This window comes from Meleagris gallopavo, chromosome 20 (genome assembly GCF_000146605.3).
Source record: "Meleagris gallopavo isolate NT-WF06-2002-E0010 breed Aviagen turkey brand Nicholas breeding stock chromosome 20, Turkey_5.1, whole genome shotgun sequence".
Taxonomy (NCBI): Eukaryota; Metazoa; Chordata; class Aves; order Galliformes; family Phasianidae; genus Meleagris; species Meleagris gallopavo.
This window is the reverse complement of record NC_015030.2, coordinates 8,114,607-8,125,137: the sequence shown is the minus strand read 5'-3', so window position 1 is coordinate 8,125,137 and position 10,531 is coordinate 8,114,607. Positions and strand designations below refer to the sequence as shown.

Below are 10,531 nucleotides of genomic sequence, written 5' to 3'. Positions count from 1 at the left end.
TGTTCCGTCGTCATGGGCCGTAAGAAGAAGAAGCAGCTGAAGCCTTGGTGCTGGTATCCTTGCGCTGTGTGGGGCGGGGTGGGGGAGGGGCGGCAGGGTTCTTCTCCGGTGTCTGTGGAGCTCCGCGCTGCCCCGTGAGTTCTGGTCTTTTTATTGTTAATTTTGTGGGTTTTTTTTTCTTCTTTTCTTCTTTTTTTCCCGTTGGCTTCGTGCTCTCTCCCTGTCTGTGCCCTCATCCTGGCCCGGCCTTCCCCGTGTCCTTCGTCTCTAATCCTTCCCCCCCCCCGCTGCCCGCTCGCCCTGCGCTGGACTCGGAGCGGCCGTTGTTCCCCACGAGGGCATCGCATCTCCGTGAGCAGCGCCGTGCTGGCCGTTAATCAGCGAGGCACGAGTGATTGCAGGAGAGAGAGCTGTTGGAAAACTCGTTTTAGAATATAAAACTTTTATTTGCTGCGTCAAAACGTCTTAGCATGTAAAAATATCGATGGGATTTTCACGAGTTAGCCCTTCTATAATCTGCTTTTTGTTAAAGAGTGATTACAAGCATACTTCTCTCCTTTTTTTTTTTTTTTTTATTAATCCTTAATAAAGGAATTTATAATCCGCTTGGAGTTTATTTACCAGGTTTTGTTGAAAGTGAAGGATATGCTGTTAACGAGGATCAGGCTGTACCCAGTGTAGCTCTCATGCTTAGCAGGATGGCTGCAGTGCCTGCTGAAGCCTTCGTGCTGAGCTGCACAAAAGAAACGGCCATTTGCCTCTCATTACGCAACAGCTCAAAAAGTTCTTCAAATGTTTCAGTTTAGAAACACAAAGTTGTGCTATGATTGCAGTGAATCTTGTGATGATTTTGGTCAATCGGGTGACTGAAAAGAGAGTTCTCAACTAAAACTATTTTTTTCTTCCATAAACGTTAGCTGCCAATGTGTTACTAATTGGGTATTTCAGAGTATTTGGTGTTGCTTCCCATTTGTGGATCTCTTATCTTTGTCCTTTGCTGCTCTAGCAACATTTTAATGTAAAAATATGTAAAGGAGGAAAAAACTTAGAAAAAACTGTGACTTAAAAAAGCATGTCAGAATGGTTGCATGGGCACATCGTGCTATTCTCTGATTGATGTTACTGAGTGATGTGAGGAGAGAGGTTTGGTTTTGGACATGGACGAAATACTGGTGCTCTGAAAGCTCAGGGTTGCTTTCTGTGCTTTCAATTTCTTTAGGGAAAAAAAAAAATAGCTCACTTTTAGTGTCAAATATTTCCTTAACAATCTTCAACAGGTATTGTAACAGGGATTTTGACGATGAAAAAATCCTCATACAGCATCAAAAAGCAAAGCACTTTAAATGCCATATATGTCATAAGAAATTGTATACAGGACCTGGTTTAGCTATACATTGCATGCAGGTAAGAAGTTTTATCTTGCAGAAAACTTTTTTGACAGTGTCTAAAATTGGAATAATTATCTTAAAAAAGTGTGTTCACTTGGAGTTTCCACAATCCTGGAAAATGATGAGAGAAAGTCAGTAGTGTTAAGCTTCAAGAGCAGGTCTCCTGATGTGTCAGCAGTTTGTATGGTGGGTATGCAGCAGAGGTATTTGCAGTCAGTTTTTGAATGTAGGAGTGGATGAATTGCATTGTCTTGGTGATCAGAGTTCATAAACTAGTTTTAGAAGTTAATAGGAGTTACAGCTACTAGAGGAGTATCCAGAAAATGGCTGACTAGAGATATTCTTCCCAATAAGGATGTTTCATTTGTCTTTTGAAATTAAGCTAGTGAAGAAGAACTTAAATCTGAGTTTTGATCAGGAGGTTTTTTTCCTTTTTAGGTACATAAAGAAACAATAGATGCTGTTCCAAATGCTATTCCTGGGAGAACAGACATTGAACTGGAAATCTATGGCATGGAGGGCATTCCAGAAAAAGATATGGAGGAACGGAGGAGGTTACTTGAACAAAAAACTCAGGGTAAAGTGTGAAATAGCTGGTTATCTCATCTCCATGGCGCTTTGCTTAAATTGTTTTGATCTGTGTTCTTTGAGTGCACTATCTGCGTTGAATAGTGCATCTTCAGCATACAATATTGCTTTGTCTTGAAATCACAGGTCGATATTTTTATTGTTATGTGTTTTGCCTGCCTCTCAGTAGGTTATTTGTAGGCTTTGGGAAGAAAACTGTTATTGATGGTTTGGGATGAGTGCTTTTTTGAGGAGTAGGGGAGTTTCCCTCATCTGTTTTTGGATATGGAAATTGATTTGTTGTATTTTGGCCGTGTGTGATACAGGTCTCACTCCTTAGGAGAATAAGAACTGGATTAATACATTTCCCTAACTGCAACCCTTGACATGGCCAATCGCATAGAAAGACAAGTGATGATACTTTTTTTTTTTTTTTCCTGTTTAGAAAGAAAGCATTCAGCTTATGGGGATGATTAATTTTAGGGTTTTTGTTTGTTTGTTTTGTATAGACCAGGAATTACGTTAGTCCGACAGTATAGGAATACTTAGTCTTCTTTGTTCTGTAATTATGCCTTTGAGTTGTTCTGGCTTATTCTCTCCAGCCAGAGGCTTACATGAAGGTAGACCCCTTTTACACTGAGAGTTGCTATAGTGTGAGTCACTTCCCTTTATTTTTTGTATGTGTAATAGTAGACTCACACAGTTTCTCTAATCAGCACGTTCAAAAATTCACATGATTAGACTTGAAATTATTGTCATTCCAACTAGAATACTCCAGATAAAAATTAATTTCATAGAATATTGTTTACTTTCCTCTGACCATGTGCATTGTACAATTCAGCAGAGAGCCAGAAGAAGAAGCAACAAGATGATTCTGATGAATACGAAGATGATGAATCCGCAGCTTCCACTTCATTTCAGCCCCAACAAGTTCAGCCACAGCAGGGGTACATTCCCCCAATGGCACAACCAGGTTTGCCTCCTGTGCCAGGTGCACCAGGGATGCCTCCAGGTAAGGGTGCTATTTTTGAACTAGTTACTGAAAGGCTGAGTAGGAATACAGATCTCTACTTGGAATTACAATCTGCTGATTGGTATTCTCCAATGCAGTGGGTTTGTGGTCTGAAAATAGTTTAGTGAGGTGCATGTTAGCAGTTCCTTCAGGTTCTTCCTGCCCCTGGTGCAGGGGTGTGTACGTCTTCTTCAATAAAGCAGATGAAAATAGCTAATATTTGCATCTAGATTGAACTGTCAGTGTGATAGTAAGACAGATTAGCAGTTTGAACATAGATCTACTTTGTGATACTTTATCACAAGATTTTAGAAATAGAAGGCTGAAGGGGTGCCCTGGATTTATGCTAACATAGGATGAAGAGTTTATGTGCAGAATACAACTAAACTTGCAAAAAGCGTTTCAATTAGTGACAGTGAAAACTGACCTTTCTGATGTTTTCTGCGATGTTGAGGCTCTTTAGAGATTCTGCTGAGAAGGGTTTCATTGGGTGTCTTGCAGAGTTGGGAACCACGGATCAAAGTCAGATTTGTAGATAATTTTTTATATCTTGCTATTTGTAAGTGACGTTATTTCAGAAATCTTACAGTTTCCTGTATTAAATAGATTTGGTGATGAATACACGTTGGTGTTTAACATTTATTTTCCTTTTTTTAAGGTATACCACCATTAATGGCAGGTGTCCCACCTATGATGCCTGGAATGCCTCCGGTTATGCCTGGAATGCCACCTGGGTGAGTAGCTAGAAAGATTTACACTGATGTTTCCATGCTTTGTGTTTTAAACTGTCACAGAAAGAGTAAAGCTAATTAGAAATAACGTGCAGGAACCTGTGAACTCTGTAACCTTAATGTTAAGATGCACCAAAAATCTGGATGGCTATAAACCAACATTAAAAATACAGCCCAACTGTGAATCTATGTGTAAAGTATATTGCCTTTCTTGTTTTATCTTATCTTGTAATTTCATAACGGTTTTAAAATGTGTTGTGTTGGTTTAAAGCCTTATGTGAAGCTCTGGTTTGTGTATGGCACATTTTGTACCATCTGGCTGTCAGTCATCCAACCTATCCAGAAAAAATACTGGATAGTTTAAATTTCTTTAAATATGAGAATAAAATTCTTGTATTTTGGGCAAGAGTAAGTTGTTGGTATTGATGTTTGTTTGGGATTTACACCGTACCCTATCATAATGTGTTTGGAAAAATCACAGTTAGATTTTTGATTTTGTCATAAATTTTCACAGATTACATCAACAAAGAAAATACATGCAGTCATTTTGTGGTGGAAACATGTAAGCATCTCATTAATGTAATTATAGGTACATTCATTATGCCATTTTATGTTGTATATTTGATAAGATTGAAAGTTGTCTTACTTGAAAACATCTGAATTTTGCTGAAGCATTTGGGGAAAATGTCTAGCTATGTTTTGTTGTATAATGATGCTTTTATTCTTTATCTAAATGCTTGTTGCAGGAAACACATCCTGCAGAACATTAATTGAATAGATACTTTGGGATTTATATCTTTCCTTGCATCAGAGTACAAATAGCTCCATGTGCTTAGTCCTTTACCTGTAGGACTTAATGCAGGAGATCTGTTTTTGTTTAACGTTCACCGAGGTGATAGGCTGTTCTCTTCTGAAACACTGGTATTCTTATAGCAGTCTTCGAATGTAAAAATAAGGTCTTAATCAGACATCTTTGTGGATGTTCATGATTGCAGCTTTTCTGGCTGGAAACTGAACAGAATTTTACCAGGCTTGCTGGTGTTTAGTTCTCCTTAAAGTCTTTGTTAATTTCAGATGAATGTAATGTGTCTTCTAGTAAAAGAAGCAAATCAATTTGCCAACAACTCGCTATCTGCAGTTTTTCAGGCAGTTACACTTCTGGTGGCAGCAGCAGCAGCTTCTTGGTTTGACAGTTGTCCAAACAGACAGAAGGCTGACTGCCTTGTCCAGACTTTTATCCAGAAAAGGAGTGGTAGTAGTGTGTTCCAGCTGTGTTTCTGCACTGGTTGTTCCCTTAGTAGGCAGGTTGAGAAGATAGTACGGCTGGGTTACAAGCTGCTATAGAGAATGAATACTCACCTCCTCATGATTCAGTTTGATTTTGAAATGGGAACAGTAAATGTTTCTTGATTTTTGCTATGTAAAATAGAAATTGCTTCATAGTGATGATTTGGCACACATTGGCTGGTACAAAACTGTTTAGTTTCCAAAATAAGATAATAGATATTCTTTTCTTCTGCTTCCTGTAATCCAGTTTCAAGTGTCTGGAAGTATTCTGAAGTGTGTATCATGAGGAACTCTAGTTCTGGAATCTGATAACAGAGGAAATGAATGCTTGGGGAATGAAAATTCAAATGAGAAGTATTTGAAGTTTATATGTTTTTATTTCCTTGTTGAAAAACACGTAGCTGCAGTCAGCTGGTTATTGATTGCTTCCTGAAATTATTTGCTGTGTTATTTATCTAATACAGGTAATGTGCCAATGTTTTAGTGGTTTACTGTGTGTGTTTGTTCTAATGATCACTTTACTCAATAGGATGATGCCAATGGGTGGAATGATGCCTCCTGGGCCAGGAATACCACCTCTTATGCCTGGTATGCCACCAGGTAAGTCAGGGTTGTCAGACAGATATTGTGGTGAGAGCTAAATGATGTTTACTTTTGCTGAATTTAGGATTTATGTCAAGAGTGTACAGATGTACATTGCCAGCTTTTTGCAGTTCAGCTGCTGCAGAAGCCACTCTTGTGCAGAGGTGAAGAGGTTATTTATGGCTTTTGACTACACATAGGTAATTGTGTTTGATACTGCTGTGCAGGTAAAAAAAATTGAATGCAAATTTATTTTTCCTATTATTGTTCATCTGCTTTTTTATTGCCTAGTCCATCTCCACTACCTATTCTAATGTCTCTTTTATAATGCAAATATGTATATAACGCATATAATAGAAAAACAAAACTATTGTGGAGAGTGAGAAACAGTCTTGATGACACTCAGATAAAGATGTCTTGACTTCTGATTGCTTATGGAGCTAGAACAGAGCTATTTCTTGAGCTTCTCAAGTTGTTGAGCAGCCTTATGTTCCCGTAGTGATGACTTGAGTCACTGGTTTGCCCAATTTTCTCACTGGAGAAGACGAGCCAGTGGGACAGTCATGCTGGTTCTGCTGCACAGTGTGTGATGGAACCTTTGTGAGCTGTTAAGTTCTGTCTCTGGACCTCTCCTAGAACCCTCCGCATACAAAGTACATTTTTGCAATGATAGGCTGCACAAAGATTTTAACTTATTTTCAGCTAACTTGCATGCTAGCTTTGAGGGCCTTTTAGTCAAAGGAATGAGGAATGTTAATTCCTGTGTCACTGTCTGCTGTGCTGAAGGTCCGCAGCAGTGTGTTTCAAAGTACTGATACCGTTCATAGCAGCTCCCTTTTTTAGATTTTGTAACAATCTTAACTACAGTCATGACAGCATAGAGACAGTGTTCTGGAAACAGAGGCTGTGTTGATTGCATTGATTTAGTTGAGAGTGTAAGCTTGTCTTATCATTGAAGCTGTAATGGAAACATACAACTTGATTCAGTATTGCTCTGAAGTGTTTAAGGTAACTGCCTACCTTTGTTGGTGATCAACAGTAAATTAAGGTAGTAAAACTTCATTTGAATGTTCTAGAGAGGGACATGGAGAATTAACAGTCTTGACATGTGCTTGTGACCTCTGAGCTAGTTGCTGTGTATGGTGACTGCTGGCTATACCTATTGGCTTAAAAGTTTATCTCCTATAGGGAAGGCTTTGTCATAAGGAATACTGGGAACAGAATCTTTTAATGGAATGCTTCTGTTCTTGAGCCTGAGACGTTACGGGTTCTTTGTGGTTTGTAGGTATGCCACCACCTGTTGGTCCTCGTCCTGGGATGCCTCCTATGACACAAGCACAGCCTGCTACAGCACCGGGCATTCTTAACAGACCTCCAGCTCCTGCTGCATCAGCACCTACCCCTCAGCCTCCAGTTACTAAACCACTCTTCCCAAGTGCAGGGCAGGTAAGGTATCTCTGCCTGGAATCTATGGGTATAGTTTTCAAGTTACCCTGTGTCAGCTTCCTCTGTTATTAGGAGACAAGAAATGCCTGGTTACACTTCTTGCTTGTGTTGATTATTAAGTTTAATTCACTGTAGTGTTTGAATGAATTTTAAAAGATTGTTTTGTTTGTTTTACAACAGCCATGAAACCAGACAGAAGTTCTGTAAGCAGTGGGGAAGAAAGTAGTAGGCAAAACAGTTCTTTTAGTTTTTCTTTATATGGGCTCTTTGGGTGGGTGAAGGAGGGCATCAGTCAGCTGTAGGAATCTGATTGCTTAGACCTTAACCTAAAACTGCTTAAGTGTAAATCTTGACAAGACTTAGTCTCTTTTGTTCTCTTAATAAGGGGTTATTTGCCAGCAGAAGGCCTAATTAATTTTATCATTCTGTTCAGACTGGATTAAACATTGTCTGAATGATTTAACTAAGGCAGGAATGCTGTTTAAATGTTTTGGGAAGGGAAGTGGGAATTGATAGAATGGCTTGTGACCTCTGTATTTTGATTTCTCTTGCTGTGTGTAAGTCCTTAAGTATTTAACCTTCACGGTGTCCTATTTGCATTTTGGACTTCTACAGGGAAGGTACTCATTTACAAAAACACAGCCCTTAGCATAAGAAACCCTTTCATCTGGATACTTTCCACCCATTTGTTTGGAGACTTTTCACTGTTTCCTTTCTTTTATGCTACAGATGGGGACACCTGTCACAAGCTCAAGTACAGCTTCCTCCAATTCAGAAAGTCTGTCAGCGTCTTCTAACGCTCTGTTTCCTAGCACAGCACAAGTACGCAGGAAGTCACAGTTAAAAACAAATTGCTTTGCAACTTAACCCTTTGGACCGTTCTGTAAAATCTAAAATTGACTAAACATCTTCAGATAATTTGTTATATTCCTGATTATGTTTAGCTGGTAAAATTGCAGAGTCCTTAACTGTGAGTTGCATCTTAGTAGAAATAAGCATGTTGAAGTGCCCAATTTTTTTTTAGACAGCGTGCAAGTATGAAATGCTATGTCCTGGTTCTAAAGGGTTAAAAAAGCATGAAAGCAGTTAAATGCATTTTAGTGGCAGTGGTTAGCTTGATGCATGGTGAAGGCTTTTTAGTTCGGTGTTTAATACAGTATGTCAGAATGTAGGGGGTTTTGTGAGATGCGTTATGTGCAAAAAATGGAGTTATTTTTATTAGAAAGTTCAGCAAAGAATTGTAAGCATACAGTGACCAGAAACAAAAAGCATTCTCTCATAACTAAGGCTTGTTTTGAAGATTGTTGCATCTTCAGCCTCATAAAGCCAACTTTTCTTCTAAAACTTTCAATTAAGAGCAATGTAGGAAAGCGTAGATACTGTCATCTTAGTGGACCTCATGTGCCTTGAGTTGATTCTGTACTTAGAAATGATATTGAAGATCTATAGAGAGTCATAGTTCTTTAAAGAACACTGCAATACTTTCAGAGAGAATGCTTACAACAAAAGACCTGACACAGTAGTTTTCTTAATGTTCAATAACAATGTTTGTAAATACCTAATTTTAATGAATGCTAACACTTTGAGCTGTACTCTAAACTAATGGTTGATAAAGTATGCTAGTTTATTGAGAAAATTGTGATTTTATGCTTATAGCTGCTAATAAAACTGTAATTTAGGAAGGATTTAGGCATTTTACCAGCCTCGTACTTGAGGTGAAAACTTTGATAGGATTTTTTGTTGTTGTTTCTTTTTCCTAGTTGTGGCTTTTGACCTGCGAATTCTAGACTTTCCTGTGTGTGTATGTTTGTATGTATGTATATACTGGGTTTTATTTTGTCTTGTTTTCAGTTGCTTTAGTATGTGATAAGGCTGAACTTTACTTTTGTCAAGCTTATTTTAAATATGTATTTCACTGGAAGGTTTCAAAGGTCTAACAGATGTAATTTAAGTTTTCTTATGCTTTTAGGAAATAAGTATTGATCTATCTCTGTGCTTCACAGGCTGCAGCAGCTGTTCAAGGTCCGGTTGGTACTGATTTCAAACCTTTGAATTCTACAGCAGCAACAACAACAGAGCCCCCCAAACCTACATTCCCTGCTTACACACAATCTACAACCTCAACCACTAGCACCACAAACAGTACTGCAGCTAAACCAGCTACATCTATAACAAGTAAGCCTGCTACCCTTACCACAACCAGTGCAACCAGTAAGTTGATCCATCCAGATGAGGATATATCACTGGTAAGTTAACATATTTTCATTATCTTGCTGAAAATGCTATTTATGCTGATATGGCTGACTTAATTAGAATATATTCTGTGCTCTGTGTAACGGTTTTAGTAAAGGTGAGACGACAAAACATGCAGAATTAGAAGAATTATGCTTTGATGAAACATCCTTGGTTGAAAAGTAGTGACTGGTGTATTGCATTGATCCTGCAATCAGAAGTCTTTAAGTTTTTGCTTAACCCAAAATGTAACTTGGAATTCATTTCTGCACGTGGCTTAAGCTTGAATTTAGTTAAGTAGAGCTAGTGAGTGTCAAACAAAAGGCTTAACGGTTTGAAGTTATCTTGATGCTGTTACAACAATCAGAAATCGAGACTATGGGTAAAACCATAGCAAACCTTCAGTTTAGTTCATATATCTCTAGATTTGCTTCTGTCTCATGTTGTGAGGAAAAGACAGTCTTCAGAGAGCTTGTGTTATGTACTAGAGTGACCAGTGTTAGTACAGTAACTTTGAAGGAAGGGAGAAAAAATCCAGATGTTACCGTGGAATGTTCACTAATAGCAATCTTAAATTTCTAAAATAATGATAATTCAGTGCCTTTAATCTACTTTATTACATTTATTCACTTTGCTTTTGTAGAGTTTTAGTCTTAGAGTGTGTTATGCTTGTCTGTCCTCATTTTAGGAAGAGCGAAGGGCTCAGCTGCCCAAGTATCAGCGTAATCTTCCTCGTCCGGGACAAGCTTCCCTGGGTAATCCACCTGTTGGACCAATTGGAGGTATGATGCCACCACAGCCTGGAATTCCTCCGCAGCAACAAGGAATGAGACCTCCAATGCCACCACATGGTAATTATACAACTCTGCATTTTCTTCTCTTTAAAAGATGTATTTGCTGTCTTTTTTTCTTTTTAAATCTGAAATGTCAGGTGCTATGAAAAACAGCTTTTCACAAATGCAGCTGTGCCCATTAAGAAAAAAAAAAAATGAATTCTTTGCATCTCAAATGTTTTGTTTATAGGTCAGTATGGTGCTCATCACCAGGGCATGCCAGGCTACCTTCCTGGAGCAATGCCTCCTTATGGTCAGGGACCTCCGATGGTGCCCCCGTACCAAAGTGGACCTCCTCGACCTCCAATGGGAATGAGACCTCCTGTCATGTCGCAAGGTGGCCGCTACTGATGCTACTACACACGCTCTAATAGGTTTGGAGATTAAACCTTTTCTCATCTTGTGCTGTTAATATAGCCAAGCTTCCGTCAATTAAGGCTTCATTGTGACTTA

The 10,531-nt window shown here is 38.8% G+C and overlaps 1 protein-coding gene across 8 annotated transcripts in view; it reads left to right on the top strand.

Moving 5' to 3' along the window:
• The first annotated feature begins 6 nt into the window (after positions 1 to 6).
• ZNF207 (zinc finger protein 207) overlaps positions 7 to 10,531 on the top strand; it is a 16,410-nt gene continuing 5,885 nt past the window's right edge. Inside the window, exons 1-12 of one of the 8 annotated variants that reach the window (XM_010721548.3) lie at positions 7 to 53; positions 1,278 to 1,404; positions 1,827 to 1,965; positions 2,800 to 2,967; positions 3,626 to 3,701; positions 4,213 to 4,260; positions 5,515 to 5,585; positions 6,853 to 7,013; positions 7,743 to 7,835; positions 9,017 to 9,259; positions 9,934 to 10,096; positions 10,269 to 10,452. In XM_010721548.3, the coding sequence (XP_010719850.1) occupies positions 13 to 53; positions 1,278 to 1,404; positions 1,827 to 1,965; positions 2,800 to 2,967; positions 3,626 to 3,701; positions 4,213 to 4,260; positions 5,515 to 5,585; positions 6,853 to 7,013; positions 7,743 to 7,835; positions 9,017 to 9,259; positions 9,934 to 10,096; positions 10,269 to 10,429 (1,491 nt within the window). In that variant the 5' untranslated portion in view covers positions 7 to 12 and the 3' untranslated portion in view covers positions 10,430 to 10,452. Of the gene's footprint in view, positions 54 to 1,277; positions 1,405 to 1,826; positions 1,966 to 2,796; positions 2,968 to 3,625; positions 3,702 to 4,212; positions 4,261 to 5,514; positions 5,586 to 6,852; positions 7,014 to 7,742; positions 7,836 to 9,016; positions 9,260 to 9,933; positions 10,097 to 10,268 lie in introns of all 8 variants that reach the window. The other 7 variants (XM_031556344.1, XM_031556345.1, XM_010721550.3 and 4 more) reach the window with 7 other exon arrangements.